We start from the raw sequence: 24,557 nt of genomic DNA, 5'->3' as shown, positions 1-24,557 counted from the left end.
CTTACCCATTTCTGTTCATGGCATCACTGCCCTTTCAGTCATTCTTGTTGGAAACTGAAGAATACTTTAACTCCTTCCTCTTTTTTTTACTTGCCACTGAAACACTGCACAAGACTTTGTTCACTAATTAGTCCATCTTCAAATGTCTCCTCAGATTCTCTAAGGCAGGCACCATCTTAGGCCATTCTGGCCCCCTCCCATCTCCTACACTGAGTGTGAAGTCAGATCTCATGGTTTATATTTACATTTTCCTGATTAATACTGTGGTTGAACATCATTTCATATATATATATATATATACTCCTTATGGATTTCCTTTTTTAAACTGCCCATTTATCTCCTTTGTTTCACTTTTGGGGTTTTTGTCTTTGTAGGCATTTTAAATATTTTGGATATCAATTTTTTTTTTTAATCATTTTTTTCTCCCTTCCCACTCCTGCTTTTCCATTTATCTTTGGTCCTATGGATTAGGTAGGGAAGATGTGAAGTAAGAATATGGGGAATGAAGGCAGTGCCCTCTACAGGTAAAGAAGTAAATACTTATTTTCTTAGTTCTGGAAGTAGCATTAATGTCGGAGCAGTACCCACACTGGAGAAGGGGACGACAGAGGATGAGATGGTTGGATGGCATCACCGACTCGATGGACATGGGTTTGGGTAAACTCCAGGAGTTGGTGATGGACAGGGAGGCCTGGTGTGCTGCGATTCATGGGGTTGCAAAGAGTCGGAGACGACTGAGTGACTGAACTGAACAGTACCCACTGCAGCATTCTTGCCTGGAGAGTCCCATGGACAGAGGAGCCTGGTGGGCAGCTGTCCATGGGGTCGCACAGAGTCAGACACGACTGAAGCGACTTAGCATGCATGCGTGTGTTGGAGAAGGAAATGGCAACCCACTCCAGTGTTCTTGCCTGGAGAATCCCAGGGATGGAGGAGCCTGGTGGGCTGCCGTCTATGGGGTCGCACAGAGTCGGACACGACTGAAGCGACTTAGCAGCAGCAGCAGCAGCAGCAGCAGTGCAGAAGAAAAAGCATAAACTTTTTTATGGAGTCAGATATCTGTTCTTTCCCCTGCTGTGCCACCTACTGTGTGACTAGTCTTGTTATATAGTGTCTCTAGCCCTTAGCTTTACATAGAAAACCTACCTCTCTGTGTGAATGTGTGTGTAGTTAAGGTGAGCATACATGAAGTTCCTGGGACATACTTATTAGACCTTTTCCTCTCCATTTACCCTGTGGATACCAGTAGGACATCACAGAATATTCTTGCAAAAGAAGACTATGTTCTCTTTCTCTTGTTCCACAGGGTTCCCTATTCCCTTCACATTATTGGTCCTTAAAAATACCCTGCTCTGGATTCTTTCAAATTCATTTACCCAAACGTTTACCAAACCCATTTTCAATGCCCATTTCAATGCCCAATGCATTTATTTGCCTGATCTAAATTTAACCCATGTGTAGCTTTTTATTCAAGGTAGAAGAGATTAATCTCAAGCATTATATGAACCATAGCAAATACGCTATGGTTACTGTATACTCCAGACAGTGTAATAACAGGAGCTTTTCTCTCTATTATTTCAAGATACAAAACAACTTACAAAAGCTGCTTGAGAACGGTGACTGAAGCTCGAGCCACGCAATACCTCGCACTTCCCTTGAAGTAGGTGCTCCCGGGGTGTTCTGGTGGAGCTCCCTGCTGGCCAGAGGAGCTAGCGGACGGGCAGCCTCACTTGCCCTTGGAGGTCTCAGGCTCAGGAAAGGGAGGAAATGGGGAATAATTCTGGTTCCTGTGCAATACAAGTTTACCTTGACTCTCTGAGGAAGTTTTCAGTGCTGCTGCCTGAAGAAAACAGACTCAAGTCTCTGGAGGTCTCAGGAAGGGCCCGGCGGACACTTGGATGATTGTGGTTCAGCAGGTTATCATGACTGTGTCAGCAAACATATTCCACTCCAGCCTTTTCAGTCCTACCCATCTGCTTTTTCTCTCCTAAACCGCCCCCCCCCGCCCCCCGCCCTTAACCAGCCTTCAACATAAGAGATATATCATGTGCCAACAAACTCGATACAGTCCCTTGAAGAATTTGCCATGACTTTCCAAAAGGGCAACAACAAAAAAAGAAACTGATGGGCAAACTTGCTTCAAACAAGTAACATTTGAGTTTTGGGGGGTTTTTTCCCTTTCTGATGTGATGTTCTGGTTTAAGTTACGTGTGTATCTTAACTTCCCAGCCGAGTATTGGCAAGAAAATCAGGCAAAGCTTATTAAACTATCCCATTTTATGTTTTGTTTTGTTCCTCTCATTAATACTTAATAGGATTGATTCTCACCCACCCCAGGTCAAGAATCTGTGAGACATGAGACTAAAGTACTAAGTTTAAACTGACTTTGAAACCAAAACTAATCTTTAAACCAAAGTATAATAGTGATTTGATACTGGATGGAAGATACTGCATTTTTAAGATTGTAGGTGGACTGTGTTTGTTTTGAAACAGGATGTCTATAGTTAATGCTGAAACCCATCAGCATGATGATAGCATGCTTTTCTCTTTTGCTGACTAAAATATATAACTGGTGGTTTGCTAACTTCTATTTACCATATGGGTTGGCTGGTTTTTATTAATAATTATTTAGGTACCCTAAGATTTGTTAATATAAAAGATATTCTGTTTATCTATAATGCATTTTATAATCATTTCTATGAAATGTATTTTGTTTAATCAGATAAGCTAATAAGTGAATTGGTTACATCATTTGTATTTGTTAGCCTACTGGACAGGAATTGTGCCTGGTGCACCCCTGGCTTTTAATAAATACTCACTGGTTTAAATGCCTTGCTAACACTGTCTTTTGTCAGTCTGTAAATTCTTGTAACTAAGACAGTATGCTTTTTAACTGCTTCTCATCCCTCTCTACTACTTCCAACTCACCCATACTTCTTTCCTCCCTAGTATTCACTTGCAAAAAAACTGCTCTAAGTTCTTGTGTTACAACAGTCTAGGGGAAAGAAAATGAACTTTGAAATCAGAACATCAATGCATGATTCCTGGGTCCTCATTTTGAATTATGTGACTATAAGCAAGATATTTGGTTATTTTCCCCCATTTTGTTGATGAGGATAAAAGTACCAAGGGAAAGTGTTATTGTGAGAATTAAATGTGATAATGTTTCTAAAGCTGATGGCCTTGTGAGGCAAGAAGTATACTCTTTTAACAGGAACCGTATTCATTTTTTCTTAAAATGTTTGCATGTCTGACAGTCTGGTGTTATCAAAGTTCTACGTCAATGCTTTATAATTAAAACCATTAAAGATTCAAGAGTGTCAGCCACCTCTGGAGAGAAATTTTGCAACGGTGTGATGAGCCTTTAAAATTTATTTCACTGAATTAATAAGGCTATCCAGGAATTTATCCCAAAGCAATAAGAGATTTCCTCAAAGATTTACATACAAGAATATTCTTTGAAGCCTTAAGGGCAGAACATTAGTGACTGTTCAGTAGCAGAGCACTTAAATTATGTCACTATTTAGAATGGCATTGTCAAAAACAGGCATAGAAAATAGCATTAAAAAAGGTAAGCATTATGGAGATAATGTGGAGATAAGAAAACTCTCCTACACTGTTGGTGGGAATGAAGATTGGTGCAACCACTATGGAAAACAGTGTGGAGATTCCTCAAAACACTAGAGCCACCATATGATCCAGAAATCTGACTCCTGGGCATATATCCAGACAAAACTCTAATCCAAAAAGGTACATGCACCTCTTTGTTCGTAGAAGCACTACTCACAACAGCCAAGACACGGAAACAACCCAAACGTCCATCGACAGATGAATGGATAAAGATGTGGTCCATATATATGATGGAATACTACTCAGCCATGAGAAAAATGATGCTATTTGTAGCAACATGAATGCAACTAGAGATTATCATACTAAATGAACTAACTCAGGAGAAGAAAAATACCATATGATATCACTTACATGTGGAATCTGAAATATGACACAAATGAGCCTATCTTCAAACAGACTTACACAGAGAATCTATGATTAAAAACATACTATTTAGGTCTATAGAAATTACCAGTCTTACATATGGAAAGTAGACATGATTATTGATCTCTCAAGCTGTGTCAATATTGAAGATATTTTCCTAAATATATACAACACTCCAAGACATGTCCCAGCTATTCATTTATGTAGTTCTTTAAAACCATCCCTGACACATTTTTTTATGTATTAAGCCTAATAAATAAATACATTTAGAAAATAAAAGTTATTCATACACGTACATACAGATGCAGAAAGAGCAATCTTTTCAAACAATAAATGCATTCCTGTCTCTCCTCTTTTTTTTAATTGAAGTATAACTGATGTACAATGTTGTGTTTATTTCTGGTGTACAGCAAAGTGATTCATATATATATATATATATATATATATATATATGTATATATATACACATATACACATCCTTTTCATATTCTTTTCCACTCTAGGTTATTACAAGATACTGGGTATAGTTCCCTGTTCTATATAGTAGGACCCTGTTGTTTATCTGTTTCATATGCAGTAGTTTATATATGCTAATCCCAAACTCCTAATTTATTCCTTACCACTCCCTTTTTCCCTTTGTAGCCATAAATTTGTTTTCTACCGGACACATGTTTTTGGGGGGTGGGTCTGTGCTATGAGGCTTAAGGGATCTTAGTTCCCCAACCACGAATTGAACCCAGGCCCCCTGCAGTGGAAGCACAGAGTCCTAATCACTGGACTCCCAGAGGATTCCCTACCAGACACATTATTTAATGCTTTTTCCTTGCCTTCCACAACTCACCCTAATTCATAAATTCAGCGAGTCAGACTGAAAATTTTCCAACCTATTTCTTAATTGTGTTGTATGCTGTTTTGATTTATGTATCCTAAAATTTCAATTCAGGTGATAGTTTCCTTGTTTATTTGTTTCTGATGATCTAAAGATGGATGGACACCTGTAACATGGACACTAACATGTTACAGACAGCCCAGTGGATTTTGCTCTCAAGCATTGTTTTAAAGTCAGAATCTACCCATCTGTAATACTGTCATTTGGGACCCATAACCTGATCTTCTTACAAAGGAGCTCAGTGATATAATACTTCTCATGCACTTCTGTTAAGCCTGTCCTTACTAATAATGATATTACCAGTTCTTGACTTTACAAAACAAAATCAAAGACATTAAATGGAGCATCTTTGACCATTAATATTTCCAGCACTTTTGTTTTTTCCAGATGCTAAGCCTTACTCAAAGCAATGTACAGATTCAATGCAATCCCTATCAAAATTCCAATAGCATTTTTCACAAAAATAACAATCCTAAAATTTGTATGAAACTACAAAAGACTCCAAATAGCCAAACAAAGCAACCAAGAGAGAGGAACAAAAATGGAGGCACCACACCCCCTGATTTCAGATTAAATTACAAAGCTACACTAATCAAAATAGTATAATACTGGCATAAAAACAGACACATAGATCAATGGAACAGAATAGAAAGCCCAGAAGTAAATTCACACATATATGGCCAATTATGACAAAGGAGCCAAGAATATTCAGTGGGAAAAGGACAGTATCTTCAATAAATTGTGAGTGGAAAACTAGCCATATGCAAAAGAGTGAAATTATACCTCTATCTTATACACAAAAATTCACTCAAAAATAGATTTAAAACAGTTACTGTCTAAATTGACATTTTTCTGAGGAAGACATACAGATGGCCAGTAGGCACATGAAAAGATGTTGAATGTCACTAAACAGGAAAATGCAAATCAAAACTATAATAAGATATCACCTCATATCTATTAGATTGTCTGTTATCAAAAAGATGAGAAATAATAAATGCTGGTGAGTTTGGAGAAAAGGGAACCAACCCTTTTGTACTGATGCTGGGAATGTAAGTTGATGCAGCCAGTATGGAGATTCCTCAAAAACTTAAAAATAGGACTACCATAGAATCCAACAATACCACTTCTTGGTATTTATATTGAGAAGATAAAAACACTAACTCAAAAAGATATATACACCCTCATGTTCACTGCAGCATAATTTACCATAGCCAAATATGGAAACAACCTGTGTCTATATATAGTAAATGGATAAAGAAAATGTAGTATATGTGGTGTGTGTACACACACACACACCCATAAAAAGAATGAAATCTTGCCATTTATGACACTATGGATGGATCTTGAAGGCCTTATGCTAAGTTATATAAATCAAAGAAAAACAAATATCTATGATCTCATATATATATGCAGAATCTAAAAAATAATAAAAATAAAAACCAAGCTCATAGATACAGAGAATGGTTTCCTGGTTGCCAGAGTGGGATGGGGTGGAAGTGGTGGTTGAAACTGGAAGGAGATCAAAAGGTACAAACTTTTCAGTTATGATATAAGTCATAGGGATGTAATATACATACAGCATGGTGACTATAGTTAATAATGGTGTATTGCATAATTATAAGTTGCTAGAGTAGATCTTAAATTCTCATCACAAGAAAAAAATCATCAACTGTGTATGGTGACTGATGTTAACTAGACTTATTGTGGTGATCATTTAGCAATATATACAAGAATTGAATTATTATGTTGTATACCTGAAACTAATATATGGGATATGTCAATTATACCTCAATTTTTAAAAAAGAAAAAATTTTGGTTTTAGCTACTTTTGCTAAGACAAAATTCTTTTTCAGTTTCTGTTTTTAATCTCCTAAATGGCTGTTCCAGGTCTTAATTCTGTCTCCTATAGAGAATAGAGAAGAATTCTTCCTCAAAGAATATTTTTAAAAGCCGCCAAGATATATTTGATGTTATGATGTTCAGTGAAAAAAGCTGAGTGCAAAATTATATGGCAACTTCTACATAAAAACATTCAGCTTTGTGGACAAATCCCTGGAAGGAAATACAAAGTAATGAGAATACTTGTTTTATTACAGTGGTGGAAGTGTTCATTGGAAGGTCTGATGTTGAAGCTGAAACTCCAATACTTTGGCCACCTCATGCAGAGGGTTGACTCATTGGAAGACCCTAATGCTGGGTAGGATTGGGGGTGGGAGGAGAAGGGGATGACAGAGGATGAGATGGTTGGATGGCATCACCGACTCGATGGACATGGGTTTGGGTAGACTCCGGGAGTTGGTGATGGACAGAGAGGCCTGGCATGCTGCAATTCACGGGGTTGCAAAGAGTCGGACACGACTGAGCGACTGAACTGAACTGAGTAATCTCTGGACCCAAGCAGTATAGGCTCTTGCCGTCCCTCATTCTTGGTCCTGGCCAGGCAATGATCCCATTGCCCCTTCACCCTTTCTCCATTCAAAGATTAAGACTGTGAACTCTATTCCTGCTTGTCTGCACATCTATGGGCCAGAGTAGGAACTAACAGAAATCTTCCCCAGGACCTAGCACTAGGGATTGCTTGCCCCTGGATGAAAGCGACCAACCTTAGTCAGAATGCCTTCAAGGCAGTCGAAGTAGGAGAGGAACAGTTTTGCTGGCTGCCAAAGGAATATATGTGCACTTTTGTCTAACCAGCAGCATCCTAACAGTGCTTCAGTTTTTAAATATTTATTTATTTTTAATTGATTGATGATTGCTTTATACTATTGGTTTGATTTCTGTCATACATCAACATGAATTAACCATAGGTGTACATATGTCCCCTCCCTCTTGAATCTTCCTCCCACCTCCCGCCCATTCCCACCGCTCCAGGTTCTTACAGAGCCCCAGTTTGAGTTCCCTGAGTCATACAGCACATTCTCATTGGCTGTCTATTTACACGTTAGCGTATGTGCTTCCATGCCGCTCTCCAGTCATCTCACCCTCTCCCACTTCTCCCCCACCCTTGTCCATAAGTCTGTTCTCTATCTCTGCATCGCTACTGCTGCTCTGCGAACAGGTTCATCAGTACCATCCTTCTAGATTTCATATATATGCATTAATACACAATATTTGTTTTCCTCTGACTTACTTCACTCTATAAAAGGCTCTAGGTCCATCCATCTCATTAGAACTGACTCAAATGTGTTCCTTTTTATGGCTGAATAGCATTCCAGTGTACATATGTACCACAGCTTCTTTATCCATTCATCTGTCGATGGACGTCTAGGTTGCTTCCATGTCCTAGCTATTGTAAATAGTGTTTCCACTTTTTAACATTTTTATTGAGGTATAATGTATGTATATAGTAAACTATACATGTTTAAAGTACATGTTTTAAGTATATACCTGTGAAACCATCACAGAATCAAGGTAAGAAACATATCTAACACCCCCACAAGTAATTTCTCTGGGAGCACTCTCTCTGCCCCTCTCCACAGCCTCCTCCCCAGACAACCACAGATCTGCTTCCTGTCTCTATATATTACTGTATTTTCTAGAATTTTATATAAGTGGAACCACAGAGTCTGTACTTTTTTGTCTGGATTCTTTCATTCAAAGTAATCCTTGTAAGATTTATCTACTTTTTGTATGTTTCAATAATTCATTCCTTTTATTATTTAATAGTATTTCACTGTATGTATAAATATATATACAGTGAAATATTATATATATATCTTATTACTTAATAGTATTTCACTATATGTATGAATATATATTTATACATATAATGAAATACATATATATATACACCTCTTTTTGAGATATATGTATAATATACATATATTTTTTGAGATATATATAATATACATATAATGAAATATATATATATATATATACACCACAAATTGTTTATTCATCAGTCTGTGGATAAACATGCAGATTGTTTCTAATTTCTATTTATTACAAATAAAGCTGCTAAGAATATTTCTATAAATCCTCTGTGTAGATATACACATTCACTTCTTTTGGGTAAACACCAAGGAGTGGAATGGCTGGGTCATATGGCAGGTATATGTTTAACTTGTTAAGAAACTGTCCAACTGTTTTTCCCAAATGTACCATTGAACATCAGCATCAGCAAGGTATGAGAGTGCCAGCTCCTCTACATCTTCAACAGCATTTGGTATGATCAGTCTTTTAAATTTTAGACTTTCTACTGTGTTGTCGCATTTCATTGCAGCTCTAATTTGCATTTCCTTAATGATCACTGATGCTGAGCATTTTTTCATGTGCCATTTGACATTATTTGTATACCTTCTTTGATGAGAAGTCTTTAATCTATTTTTTTTAATTGGGATGTTTACTCATTATTAAATTTTGAGGGTTCATTATATATTCTAGATAAAAGTCCTTCATCACATGTGTGATTTGCAAATATTTTCTCCCAAACTGTGGTTTGTTTTTTCTTTCTCTTTATGTCTCTCAAAGAGAAGTTGTCTCCTCTCCAATGCTCTGCTCTGCCAACTCTAACCACCTGGGTTTTCTCCTACCTCCATTTCTGCAACCCTCATTCTGCCTGGATTCCCTTCCTGCAGCCTGAACATTCTTTCCAGGAAGTCAGCTGGAGCAATCAGAGAACTCACCTCCATTGTTTCTCTTCTCTCAGGATTAGCTGTCCTTCAGTACCTAATCTCCAGCATCTTGAAAACCACTGTTTAGACATTTTTTTCTGGATTTTTTTCATTTGGATGTTAAAATCAAAATCAAATGGAGATTCTTTGAAAATTCCCTGAGCAGACAAAACCAGTTTAGACATAAAAGAGAAGTTCAACGTAGTTTATTTTATAAGACTCAGTTGACCTGGGTCATTTCTTCTTCATGCTTCCGGAAATCATAAGCAAAACTTGAAGTGTTTCCCAAGGTTGATATGAAGTATATATCCTGACCAATTTTCCCTATCGGTTAAGAAAATCCTAATATGATAACCAATAACTGAAAATTAACCAGTTACTGCCTTTCCACTATGTAAGCTGCTCCATAACAATGTACCCCTGAGCCTCATAGCATGAGCCTCATTCCATGTTTGGTTTGAGTGCTCCCAGTTCATGGACCGTCTTTTTGGTGTGTGCACAATCAACTTCTACTCATTACCACTTCAGTGATTCACTGATTTTACTTCAGTTGTTGCTGAACTTTTGACACACACAGACAGCAAATCTAGTCCATGTTACTCCGTCTTGAGTGGAAATGGAATTTCCACACCAGAGAAATTTGATCTCAAAATAGGTAGAAAGAACTGTTAACTTGAACACACCCCCACACCATATAAAAAAATAAACTCAAAATGGCTTAAAGACTTGAACATAAGACATGATACCATAAAACTCATAGAAGAGATCATAAGCAAAACATTCTCTGACATAAATCATTGCAATGTTTTCTTAGGTTGCCTCCAAGGCAATAGAAATAAAAACAAAAATAAGCAAATGGGACCTAATCAAACTTACAAGCTTTTGCACAGCAAAGGAAACTATAAACAAAATGAAAAGACAATCTACAGAACAGGAGAAAATATTTGCAAATGATGTGACTGACAAGGGCTTAATTTCCGAAATATACAAACAGCTAATACAACTCAACAACAACAAACAAACATCCCAATCCAAAAATGGGCAGAATATCTAAATAGACATTTCTCCAAAAAGAAAGAAAAATGGTCAGAAGGCACATGAAAAGATGCTCAGTATTGCTGAGTATTAGAGAAATGCAAATGAAAACTACAGTGAGGTACCACCTCACACCAGTCAGAAGGGCTGTCATTAAGAATTCTACAAATAAATGCTGGAAAGGATGTGGAGAAAAGGGAACCCTTCAACACTGTTGGTGGGAATGTAAGTTGGTACAACCACTATGGAAAACAGCACGGAGGTTCCTCTAAAATAGACTTACCATATAATCCAGCAGTCCCACTCCTAGGCATATATCCAGACAAAACTGTAATTCAAAATGATACACACAGTCCTATGTTCATAGTCAAAACATGGACACAACCTAAATGTCCATCAACAGATGAATGTATAAAGAAGATGGGGTACATATACACAATGGACTACTACTGAGCCATAAAAAAGAATGAAATAATGCCATTTGCAGCAACAAGGATACAACTAAAGATTATCATACTAAGTGAAGTCAGAAAAAGAAAGACAAATACCACATGATATCACAATATCACAAAATATGATACACAATGAACCTATCTGTGAAACAAAAACAGAATTACAGATATAGAGAAGAGCCTAGCGGTTGCCAAGAGGGGGGAGGTAGGGGGAGGGATGGAGTGGGAGGTTGGGGTTAGTGGATGCAAGCTATTATGTATGGAATGGATAAAAAACAAGATGCTACTGTATAGCACAGAGAGTTATATTCAGTATCCTATGATAAACCATAATGGAAGAGAATATTTTAAAAAAGAATTATATACATGTATAACAATCACTTTATTGTACAACAGAAATTAACACATTATAAATCCATTATACTTCAAAAGAATTGTTAACTTGATGATGTAACCGAGCAGGGTCCTATGAAGCCTTCTCAGAACAAACTCCAACCTCCCCATGTCCTCTACCTATCTCTTGTCTGTAGAAAAACCTTAACCTGGTAGGCATTCCCTGAGTTCCAGAGTAAATTTAATCGGAGAACTGAGAAAATGCAAAAGGAAGGGAAAACAGTCAAGCAAGACAAAATCAAAGTTTAGCCATTAAACAAAGTCAAGGACCTTTTGTTCCTCCTCAAGGGCTACGGATAAAATTCTGAGTCATGTCCTTTAAGCTGTTTTGCAGATCCTGAAACTGCCACCAAGTGGAAGAAGTTAACTGTATGCTGCCCACAAGCACAGTAGAATCCCAACCCGTTGGAACCAGAAGGTTGATGATGTTGACTCTCAATTACCTCACCATCAGCCAGTCAAAAGAATGTCCATGAGCTGATCACACCTCACAACCCCCTCCTTCACCCTGTCTTTAAAAAACCTTTCCCTGAAAGCCTTCAGGGACTTTGGGCCTTTTAAGTATTAGTTGCCTGAACTCCTTGCTTGGTGCCCTGCAATAAAAGCTGCACTTTCCTTCACCACAACCTGGTGTGTCAGTAGATTGACTTTACTGCAGCAGGCAAGTGGACCCAACTTTGGTTCAGTAACGGTGACAGTAAAGACAATCAGAACACAAAGACAGCATGGAAATAGCAAACCCAGGTTTGGAGGGAACAAGAGTCAGGTGGCTGAAACGATCTGAGCTTAGAAGCTGGGGACAAGCTGGGTGGAGCTGAAATCCAGCCTTCTGCAGAAGGGGCACGTCAGGGGGCAGTAATGTGTCAGAGGGGGCGTAATGAGGATGGTTCTGCAAATGCTGGATAAACCACAAACCCGATCCACCTGCTGCTCCAGAACAAATTGCCAGTGCCAAGCCGAAGCCATGAAAATAAGATAACACTCACTGTAACAGAAAGAAGTTAAGAAACCGGAACGAGGAGAAATCCCTCCTTCCTATCCAGCCTCACAGGCTCTCCCTAGAGCCCTATGTTAGCAGAATCCTACATGGAGCAGCTGGCAAAACAGAAATATGGTTTGGAAAGTTGCAACTTTAGCAGCACAGAGTGCGAAGGAGGGGCTTTAATCTAGGAAAGAATTCCTTAATAATGGCTATGAGGCACCCCTTGGGCTACTCAGCTTCCATACACATCCCTTCTATAGACACTTGAACTCTCACATAAGAAACACAACTTTGTTTCTAACATGATGCAACTCTACTTCATGCAAAGGAAGGCAGTCTCATCCTTACCCAAAAATGATGAGATGCAAAATCCCAACACTGGTTGTATCCATTTCTGTGATACAGCAACTTCCACAAGCTACTTGGAGATCCAGACCACCTCCTCTGCCCAACCTCCTCCACCTCCTCCATGACTTCCTCGCTTCCCCTCTCCCAGCCCCGACCCTCCCCATGCACAGGTGTTTGGTGGTTCAAAGCCTCGGTGGTTGAAGTGCCTCAGAAAGGGGCTAAGAACTCAGCATGTTTCACAGTCCACGTGTCTGTGCTCAATGACAGCTCCCAACTCAATGAGTTCTTCTGGGGTGGGGAGGTGACAGTCCTCTGAAGTGTCCAGGGACCTGCACATCCTGCCACCTTCTCTGATCCCAGCACCATCCCCTTGATGAACCTGGGCTCCGGTCCTTGTTGAGTCCTGGTTGCACCAGCAACCCGCAGAGAAGAGGGGTGCAGAAGAGAAGGGGCCTTGAGGTGTTGGAAGTGCCAAGGGACCATCCCCTACCCTACACCCTCACCATCCAGCTCTGCCCACCTTTAACTGTGGGAGCACCAAGGAGGCATCCAGTGCCCCTGCCGAGGCCCCCTCACTGAGGCCGAACGTGCCCTCTTGGACCCCTTTTCCAAGGAAGAAGATGCAGGCCTCATGCCTGCCCTCATCGGTGAGTTGGCATCGATGTGGACAGAGTCATACAGGCTGAATCGGGGTCTTGGGAAACAGGAGGGCAGGGAGGGGCAAAGGAAGAAAGGCCCACCCCTGCTGATCTGAGCTAAGCTTCAGAGCTTCTCACCCAGGGCTGCGGGAGGAGAGGGCAAGCCTGCAGCTCTGCAGGGTTACCAGGACGGCAGGCACACGCTGTTTCAGGGAGATCCCAGTGTCCCATCCTCTGGTCTCAGGGAGGGTGTGAAGAAGGCAGCCGGCTACCTGAAGCAGAGGAGGCAATCCTGCACCAGCACCTCTCCCAACCCCACCCCGGGAAGGAGTAGCCCCTTCCCCAGGGCTCTAGCACCGCCAGCCATCTCCTTCTCTCTCCCTGGTATCTGGCCCTGTCCCCAAGTCTTGTAACTCTGGGAGACATCTCTGTACGTTACTGGACCAAGGATGAGAAAAATAAAGAATTCAAAGCTCCCCAAAGAGTTTTAATTTAAAATAATAATTAAAAATAAATAAAATTAATTATTTTTCATTATCCCTCCAATTTGGTCATAGTGCCATCTGAATATTCTGCTCTCTAGTGACTAAATTGTAAAGTCAGCCTCCAACAAAACAGTATAGAATATTAAAAGGATAGGAAAAAGAAAAAAATTTGTTACTATAAACAAATATTAATACAAATCATACAAATACACACACATACACACACAAAACAAGAAAATACACATAGCTGCAATAGCCTTCATTTTTGTAACTAATCACAAAAATAAATTTATAATCTCCTTCCATCTTCCACTACCTTTACATCTTTTCTTTGACCTCAGAAAGAACTTCAGCTGATTAGAATTCTTTACCCAGCGAGGTGGCCCAAATCTTTATTCCTGAAGGGTCTGAATCCCCAGAGCCTTTCTCTCCCTTTCCTTCCCCCACCACTTTTTGTTGGTAGTGGCGGTGGTTGTGTATTGGCTCAATGGCATGAACAAACCAAAATAGATATTTGGCAGTCTTAGCTTCCAATTCAATAGAAACATTTATCCATTAGGACAAACACTTGTCTGCTCCAAACCAGCAGAGTTCAAAATTGCAGGGTTGAGGGGGCAAGAATCCCACAAGTAGATTATTATTAAACAGTAATAGTGAAAGGAAGACTTTCCTGGTGGTCCAGTGATTAGGAATCCACCTGCCAGTGCAGGGGACGTGGGTTCGATCCCTGGTCCGGGAACCACATGCAGCATGGCAGCTACACCATGCAGCTACTGAGCCCGTGTGCCCGAGAGCTTGTGCTTCTCAAGAAGAGAAGCCACCGGAGTGAGGAGCCTGAGCACTGCAACAAAGAGTAGCCGTAGCTCACTACAACTAGAGAATGTCCACACATAGCAGTGAAGGCTCAGTGCAGCCAAAAAAAAAAAAAAATTAATTAGTTTTGAAAAATATTGAAAGGAGATACACTTAACTCCAACCTTGACTCTTGGGCCTGTGCCTATAGGAGAGGCACGCATATGCTGGTTTCTTTCTTCATCTTGTAAGATAGAACCCTATGCTTTCAGGGTGTCTCTCCTAACTGGTAGTCTAACAGGGCCTTTACGAGGCCATGCCCTATCTTATTAAGCCAGCAGCTTCTGAGTGGTGGCAAAAAAAACAAACAAAACACAATGGATTCTGTGGGCACTAGCCCTCTGCTGAAATTCTGTATCATGAAACAAGTTCTTGATCAGAAGCAATGTGGCATGGAGTGAAGTCACCATGATAGTGAGTAAGGCAGAAACATGGACAAGGAAGGCAGATCCATATCAAGAACACATATCTATTCCAAAGAGAAATCTTTCCCCTCCACTCTGGAAGAGGTCCCAAGCAACAGTCTTGCCACCAAGTGGATGGCTGGTCCACAGAGGAATGACATTATATCAAAGGTTGTTCCCAGGTTAGGCACTCAGATGGAACATCCCTGGTGAAGGGAACTTTGTGTGGTTGAATCTAGAACAAAACTTCATGATAATCAATATTCATTCTCTATTTAAAGATTAACATCTGAATGCACTATTTTACAATAGATTAAACAAGGACTCTAGCCCTTAGGGTCCCCCTTTCAAAAAACAGAGATAATCACAGTTTCCAGTCTGCCTCCCCACCAGCATTGGACTTGTTAAAACGCTGTTTATTAAGTGGATGCCTAGTTGGGCAGTCAATCCGAGGTGGTCAGCTGTCAGGGACATGCGAAAAAAATTTCCAGATTGCTTGGCTTTGCACAGTTCTGCTGGCTACTTCAGGAGAGAAGAGCGGTGAGTGAGCCAGCTGCATCTCTTTCATGGCACACCTCCTCATTTTCAAGGCTGTGGCAAATTTCCACTCAAGGGTTAAAGCTGCCCATGGGGAAATTAAACCATCTCTCGCTCAACAAAGAAATAAGAACAACAGCTACATGATAATGCTGGGGCTCTGACACACTTGATCTGTATAACGTTGCATGGACGATGTGATATGCTGTTGGCTTTACAGACAAGCATATGTGACCCAATTGGTTTGCCACACAGTTATTCTAGATAGGTAGTTTACTGACAGAAGAAAAATGAAGGCAAAATACTGACTGCACAATCAAAGCCGAGTGGCTGCTGAACAGAATACAATGCTGTGTAAATCCTGAAGCCACCCCGGAGTAAATAAAACTAAATAACAAGGAGAAAGAAATATTCACTAGAAATGGAATACTGGGTGATTTCTACTTGCATCTCCCCATAAATTTTTTAAACTTTGGTAACTAAAATAGTCACGGGCTCTATTTTGTCAGTACTACTTAAAGGTATATATTTAATTTTCTTAAATTCCCTTAAAAAAGTTAATTCTATGGTTTTGATTTTAGGTTGCAAACATTTAAAATCTGCAGCAGTAAGTTCTCAGTTTTGCCAGTTCTTTTACTGTCATGTAACCAAGTAAGTTTGTATGTGGATTTCATGTTACTTTTTGTGTATTTAATCATGAAATTTAATTTTGCATACTTATTCGTAATGTTTATTTTAAATAAAAGTGACTAATTTTGTTGATAAGAAACAGGGGGAATAAACACAGTCAGTCTCCATCTGGGCTCAAATTCCTCCCCATGAGCAGAATCTGACTGGCAATCTTGATAAAAGAAGCAAATAAGCTCTGTGTCACCATACACATCCTTTGTTGTCATTGTTGTTAAACTCTTAGGAATCCTTTTTTTTTTTTTTAAAGTAATTTTATCCTTATTATTTATTTATTTTAGTTTATTTTATTTGACTGCACCGGGTCTTAGTTGCGGCATGTGGGATCTAGTTCCCTGACCAGGGATCGAACCCAGGCTCCCTGCATTGGGAGTGGAGAGTTTTAGCCACTGGACCACCAGGGAAGTCCCTTAGGAATCCTTAAGAGAGGTTTTCAAGTGGATTTTACATCCTTCTGTATGAACAATGAATGGTATATGATATTGATGCTTTCCTCCAACACTGTTTTCTTTAATGTGAACATGAAATTCAACTTACGGCAAGTCTGTCTTGCAGGCTTGTGACTGTATGATCCTACTGCCCAAATGGATTTTTAAATAAAGTTTTATATACAAAAGAAATAACACAGTCTATGGACTTTTTGAGGGGACTGAGCTTCCTCAAGACTCCTGATCTTTTTCTTGTACTTTCAATATTAGTTTCAAAGAACAAACAATATGAAAACAGGTATCCAAAACTGAGAGGAATTTGGCCTAACAAGCAACTGTAAACCTTTCTGAGAAATTGATTCATTTCTCCACTTGAAGGAAAGGTAATTAAATTAGGTGGGAATCCACCTATGTCAAGTTGTAGTCTCTAAAAGAAGGATTTAGTCAGGGAAGAAGGATTTAGTCAGGGAAGGAAAGAACATGCCTGGCTCCAATCAGAACTAGACTCTTCCATTTCTGCATGGAGCCTAAATGAAGGTTAAAATTTTGCTAGCTTCAGACGAAGATGGCAGAGTGGGAAGACCCTGGGCTCACCTCCTCCCATGTGCACTGCAAAATTACAACTATTTACAGAGCAACTACTGATAAAAACAACCTGACCAACAGAAAAGATTCTCTGCAACCAAAGACATAAGGAAGGAACCACAATGAGATGGGCAGGAGGGGTAGAGATGAGGTATAGTCAAGGTCCACATCCCTAGCTAGGCAACCCACAAACAAGAGGATAATCCCAGTTGCAGAGGTTTTATCAAAAGAGGGTTTTGAGCCCCACATTGGGCCCCCCAGCTCAGAGTCCTGCAATAGGAAGACCGGTCCCCAGAACATCTGGATTTGAAGGTCAGATGTTTTGGGAGAGTCAGAGGGCTGTAGGAAACAAGCTCCACTCTTAAGGGCTCACATGAAAATCTCATGTGCTCAGAGACCTAACACAGAAGCAGTAATCTGAAAGGAGCCTGATCAGACCCACTTGGAGAGCCTCCCAGAGTGGGAGGAGGCAAATGGGATTCCCCTTGGGGACATAAATACTAACAGCACTCATTTGAGAAGCTTGTTCTACCACAGGACACTAGTCCTGCAAAGTGCTATTTTGCAGTCCTCGCTCCAGCCTGTTAGCACCAGGGCTTACCTGCCCACCAGCCAGGTCAGAACCAGTCCTGGAAACCCTAGACTGCATAGCTTCCTTACCTCTGAACCCAGCCCTGTCCACCAATAGGCCAGCACCAGCCCCAGGCTTCCCTGGGATGTGCAGCCAGCAATGCCATGACGCTACCCTACCTAACAGCAGGCCAGCAGCTTATGTATGAGGCAGGGTTTGTCAGCCAACCAGACCAGGGCCCAGCCCTACCTACCCGTGGGCCAACAGTAGTCAGCCACACCACAGCAGATGGGCCCATAGAGCCTGCACAGGGGTAGCCCTCATTTCAGTTCAGTTCAGTCACTCAGTCGAGTCCAACGCATGAACTGCGATCCCATGAACTGCAGCACGCCAGGCTTCCCTGTCCATCACCAACTGCTGGAGCTTGCTCAAACTCATGTCCATTGAGTCAGTGATGCCATCCAACTATCTCATCCTCTGTCATCCCCTTCTCCTCCCACCTTCAATCTTGCCCAGCATCAGAGTCTTTTTAAATAATCAGTTCTTCACATCAGGTGGCCAAAGTTTTGGAGTTTCAGCTTCAGCATTGGTCCTCTCAATGAATATTCAGGATGGATTTCCTTTAGGATTGACTGGTTGGATCTCCTTGCAGTCCAAGGGACTCTCAAGAGTCTTCTCCAAAACCACATTTCAAAAGCATCAATTCTTCTGTGCTCAGCCTTCTTAATAATCCAACTCTCACATCCATACATGACTACTGGAAAAACCATAGCTTTGACTAAACAGACCTTGGTTGGCAAAGTAATGTCTCTGCTTTTTAACATGCTGTCTAGGTTGGTCATAACTTTTCTTCCAAGAAGCAAGCGTCTTTTCATTTCATGGCTGCAGTCACCATCTGCAGTGATTTTGGAGCCCCCCAAAATCAAGTCTCTCACTGTTTCCATTGTTTCCCCATTTATTTGCCATGAAGTGATGAGGTCAGAAGTCATGATCTTAGTTTTCTGAATGTTGAGTTTTAAGCCAACTTTTTCACTCTCCTCTTTCACTTTCATCAAGAGGTTTTTTAGTTCTTCGCTTTCTGCCATGAGGTTATTGAGATTTCTCCTGGCAATCTTGATTCCTTCCAGCTTGTGTTTCATCCAGCCCAGCATTTCACATGATGTACTCTGCATGTAAGTTAAATAAGCAGGGTGACAATATACAGTCTTGATGAACTCCTTTTCCGATTTGGAACCAGTCTGTTGTTCCATGTCCAGTTCTAACTGTTGCTTCCTGACCTGCATACAGGTTTCTCAAGAGGCAGGTCAGGTGGTCTGGCATTCCCATCTCTTTCAGAATTTTCCACAGTTTGCTGTGATCCACACAGTCAAAGGCAGAAGTCAATAAAGTAGTCAATAAAGCAGAAGTAGATGTTTTTCTAGAACTCTCTTGCTTTTTCAATGACCCAACAGATGTTGGCAATTTGATCTTTGGTTCCTCTGCCCTTTCTAAATCCAGCTTGCAAAATACTCCTTACTGCAAAATTCAGACTTAAATTGAAGAAAGTAGGGAAAACCACTAGACCATCCAGGCATGACTTAAATCAAACCCCTTATGATTATACAGTGGAAGTGACAAATAGATTCAAGGGATTAGATTTGATAGAATGTGTGAAGAACTATGGATAGAGGTTCATGACATTGTACAGGAGGCAGTGATCAAGACCATCCCCAAGAAAAGGAAATACAAAAAGGCAAAATGGTTGCCTGAGGAGGCCTTATAAATAGCTGAGAAAATAAGAGAAATGAGAGGCAAAGAAAAAAGGGAAAAATATACTTAACTGAATGCAGAGTTTCAGAGAATAACAAGGAGAGACAAGAAAGCCTTCTTAAGTAAATAATGCAAAGAAATAGAGGAAAATAATAGAATGGGAAAGACTAGAGATCTCTTTAAGAAAATTAGAGATACCAAGGGAACATTTCATGCAAAGATGGGCACAATAAAGGACAGAAATGGTATGGACCTAACAGAAGCAGAAGATATTAAGAAGGTGGCAAGAATACACAGAAGAACTATACAAAAAAGATCTTCATGACCCAGATAACCACGATGGTGTGATCACTCACCTAGAGCCAGACATCCTGGAATGTGAAGTCAAGTGGGCCTTAGGAGGCATCACTATGAACAAAGCTAGTGGAGGTGATGGAATTTCAGTGGAGCTATTTCAAATCCTAAAAGATGATGCTGTGAAAGTGCTGCACTCTATATGCCAGCAAGTTTGGAAAACTCAGCAGTGGCCACAGGACTGGAAAAGGTCAGTTCTCATTCCAATCCCAAAGAAAAGCAATGCCAAAGAATGTTCAAACTACTACACAATTGCACTCATCTCACACACTAGCAAAGTAATGCTCAAAATTCTCCAAGCCAGGCTTCAATAGTATGTGAACCATGAAATTCCGGATGTTCAAGCAGGATTTAGAATGGGGCAACCCTAGAGCATATAAATCTGGCAACCAGAAGAGAGTGCGCTACTGGGTCCCATAGGATATCTTCTATGTAAGGCCACTTCTCTAGGGTTAGGAAACATAATTGATCCACCTAACACAGAGAAATAAAAACAGAGAATTAGGTGAAATGAGAGGACAAAGGAATATTCCAAACAAAGGAATAAGAAAAAGTCCCAGAAAAAGAACTAAGGAAAGCAATTACAATGAAGAGATCAAGGTAGTGATCGTAAAGATGCTCAACAAACTCAGGAGAAGAATGAATGAATACAGTGAGAAGTTTAACAAAGAGTTTGAAACTAAAATGAAAAGCCAAACAGAGTTTAAGAATATTCTAACTCGGACTTCCCTGGTGGTCTAGCTGTGAAAAATCCACCTGCCAGTGCAGAGGACACAGGTTCGATCCTTGGTGCAGGAAGATTCCGCATGCCATGGGGCAACTAAGCCCAGGCACCACAATGACTCACACCCTGTTAGTGGGAATGTAAACTGGGGTAGCCACTATAGAAAACAATATGGAGTTTCTGGAAAAAATCAGAACTACCACACAACCCAGCCATTCCACTCCTGGGTATTTTTCCAGAGAAAACAAAAACTCTAAAAAAGAAATATGCACCCCACTGCAGCTTTATTTACTAGCCAAGATATGGAAGCAACCTGAGTGCCCATTGATAGATGAATGGATAAAAAAGATGGTATACACACAGATACACTGGAATATTGTCATAAAAAAAAAGAATGAAACCTTGCCATTTGCAACAACATGTATGGACCTAGAGGGTATTATGCTAAGTGAAATAAGTCAGGCAGAGAAAGCGAAATACCATATGATTTCATTTATATGTGGAATCTAAAAGCAAAATAAATGAACAGCACAGCAAAACAGTAACAGACATAGATACAAGAACAAAAGAGTGGTTTCCAGAGGGGAGGGAGATGGGGGGAAATGAAATAGGTGAAGCATAAATTTCCAGTTATAAAATAAATGAGTCATGGAGATGTAACACCCAGCACAGGTATACAGTCATTTTGTAATAACTTTGTATTTTGTAATGTATAGTAATACTGAATCACTGTGTTGTGCACCTGGAACTAACATAGTGTTGTAGGTCAATTATCCTTCAATTTTTTTTTTTTTAAGTTTGCTAAATGTCCTCTGGGGAAGTGGTGATGAATATGAAATAAGGACACCTGAAAAGCTCCTGAAGCTATAAAATGACATAAAACTGTAATAAGATGATGGCGCTTACAGGGCTGCCTTTTCTGAGGTGAGTAACCTTAACGGCCTGAATAGATCTCTGTGAAAGGCTGCCAGCTTTCTGTCTGGTTCTGCTGCAAGTAAATATTCCCCATGACCACATCTGCTAGTGAGGTGTGCTTTGTGCTTAGTCACACAGTTGGGTCCAACTCTTTGTGAATCCATGGACTGTAGCCCACCAGGCTCCTCTGTCCATGGGGATTTTCCAAGCAAGAATCCTGGAGAGGGTTGTCATGCCCTTCTCCGGGGGATTTTCTCAACCCAGGGATCAAACCCTGGTTTGATACAGGTCTCCTGCATCGCAGGCAGATTCTACCATCTGAACCACCAGGTAAGCCCCATCGTATAGAAATAAGAACCCAATCTTCCTGGAAAAAAAGGAAACTATATCTATTTCTTTTTTTTTTTTAATTTTAATTTGAGGCTAATTACTTTACAATATTGTAGAGGTTTTTGGCATACATGAATCAGCCATGGGTGCACATGTGTTCCCCATCCTGACCGTCACTCCCACCTCCCTCCCCATCCCATCCCTCAGGGTCATCCCAGTGCACCAGCCCTGAACACCCTGTCTCATACATCGAACCTGGACTGGCGATCTGTTTCACATATGATAATATACATGTTTCAATGATATTCTCTCAAATCATCACACCCTCACCTTCTCCCACAGAGTCCAAAAGACTGTTCTATACATCTGTGTCTCTTTTGCTGTCTCGCATATAGGGTCATCGTTACCATCTTTCTAAATTCCATATATATGTGTTAATATACTGTATTGGTATTTTTCTTTCTGACTTACTTCACTCTGTATAATAGGCTCCAGTTTCATCCACCTCATCAGAACTGATTCAAATGTATTCTTTTTAATGGCTGAGTAATATTCCATTGTGTATATGTACCACAGATTACTTATCCATTCGTCTGCTCATGGACATCTAGGTTGCTTCCATGTCCTGGCTATTGTAAACAGTGCTGTGATGAACATTGGGGTACACATGTCTCTTTCAGTCCTGGTTTCCTCAGTGTGTATGCCCAGCAGTGGGATTGCTGGGTCATATGGCAGTTCTATTTCCAGTTTTTTAAGGAATCTCTACACTGTTCTCCATAGTGGCTGTACTAGTTTGCATTCCCACCAACAGTGTAAGAGGGTTCCCTTTTCTCCTCACCCTCTCCAGCATTTATTGTTTTTAGACTTTTTGATAGCAGCCATTCTGACCAGCATGAGATGGTACCTCATCATGGTTTTGATTTGCATTTTTCTGATAATCAGTGATGTTGAACATCTTTTCATGTGTTTGTTAGCCATCTGTATGTCTTCTTTGGAGAAATGTCTGTTTAGTTCTTTGGCCCATTTATTTGATTGGGTCGTTTATCTTTCTGGAATTGAGCTGCAGGGGCTGCTTGCATATTTTTGAGATTAATTCTTTGTCAGTTGCTTCGTTTGCTATTATTTTCTCCCATTCTGAAGGCTGAATTTTCACCTTGCTTATAGTTTCCTTCATTGTGCAAAAGCTTCTTTTGTTCCAGTACCATCAGGTTTTTACATATGAAAGACTTCCTGGCCTTTGGATAAATGTTAATAAATCAACCCAGGTGTTTATAAAGAACAAAATAAATCACTCACATTCTTTGCTTCCAACTTCACAAACACTACCTGAGCCAGTGAGGTTAAATAATTTTCTGGATGCCAAGCACCTAGAACTGACCAAGGGGATTTGCTTTAGACCATTCAGTTTCCTTTCAAATCTGGGAGCTAGTCATGTGGATGTTTTTATTAATACACACCTATATGATGGGGAAAAAGTGGAAACAACAGCAGATTTTATTTTCTTGGGCTCCAAAGTCACTGCGGACAGTGACTGCAGCCATGAAATTAAAAGATACTTGCTCCTTGAAAGAAAAGCTATGGCAAACCTAGACAGCATATTAAAAAGCAGAGATAACCTGCATCATTTGTGTTCAAGTTACTTTGAAGGGGTTGCCTTGCTTGGATGGCTCTAATCTTTTTCCTCCAGGGAGAAAGAGAGAAGTGTACTTGGAAGCAATGTATGTTTATATCAATTTGCAAATTCCTATACATAGAGATATATTTTTTTAAGTGTGAATGTAACAACATACTGTGAATTTCATCTTGGTTACAAACGAGACTCCTTCAGTCAGTTACCCAAATAAAATAAGTTCTGACAAAAAAAACAGAGACATTACTTTGCTGACAAAGGTTCATATAGTCAAAGCTAGGGCTTCCCTTGTGGCTCAGCTGGTAAAGAATCTGTCTGCAATGCAGGAGACCTGGGCTCAGTCCCTGGGTTAGGAAAATCCCCTGGAGAAGGAAAAGGATATTCCTTTTTTTCCACTCCTGTATTCTGGCCTGGAGAATTTCACGGACTGTATAGTCCAGGGGTCGCAAAGAGTCAGACACGACTGAGCAACTAGGCGCACGCGCGCGCGCACACACACACACACACACACACACACACACACACATAGTTTTTCCAGTAGTCATGTACAGATGTGAAAGTTGGACCATAAAGAAGGCTGAGTGCTGAAGAACTGATGCTTTTCAGTTATGGTGCTGGCGAAGACTCTTGAGAATCCCTTGGACAGCAAGGAGATCAAACCAATCAATCCTAAAGGAAACCAACTCTGAATATTCATTGGAAAAACCGATGCAGAAGCTGAAGCTCCAATACTTTGGCCACCTGATACAAAGAGCCGACTCATTGGAAAAGACCCTGATGCTGGGAAAGACTGAAGGCAGAAGGAGAAGGGGGCAACAGAGGATGAGATGATTGGATGGCATCAACAACTCAGTGGACATGAGTTTGAGCAAAGTCCGGGAGATAATGAAGGACAGAGTAGCCTGTCATCCATGGGGTCGCAAAGAGTTGGACACAACTTAGCTACTGTACAATACCATCTAG

At 40.4% G+C, this 24,557-nt stretch overlaps 1 protein-coding gene and 1 pseudogene across 8 annotated transcripts in view; both read left to right on the top strand.

Annotated features, from left to right (window-relative positions):
* Window positions 1-2,828, top strand: part of GRAMD2B (GRAM domain containing 2B) — a 119,548-nt gene extending 116,720 nt beyond the window's left edge. For all 8 annotated transcript variants that reach the window (XR_014056337.1, XR_014056336.1, XM_081499024.1 and 5 more), the window contains one exon: window positions 1,583-2,828. Coding sequence is in view for 6 of the 8 variants with exons in the window: in XM_081499024.1 (XP_081355150.1) it covers window positions 1,583-1,624 (42 nt within the window). In the remaining 2 variants the exon portion in view is untranslated. The remainder of the gene's footprint in view (window positions 1-1,582) is intronic.
* A 9,633-nt stretch (window positions 2,829-12,461) lies between these two features.
* Window positions 12,462-13,677, top strand: LOC145510873 (sorting nexin-15 pseudogene; annotated as a pseudogene).
* Window positions 13,678-24,557: the final 10,880 nt, after the last annotated feature.

This window comes from Giraffa tippelskirchi, chromosome 6 (assembly GCF_054371585.1).
Source record: "Giraffa tippelskirchi isolate mGirTip1 chromosome 6, T2T-mGirTip1v1.2.pri, whole genome shotgun sequence".
NCBI lineage: Eukaryota > Metazoa > Chordata > Mammalia > Artiodactyla > Giraffidae > Giraffa > Giraffa tippelskirchi.
Note: the sequence above shows the minus strand (reverse complement) of the source record. Positions and strands in the feature narration are given on the sequence as shown.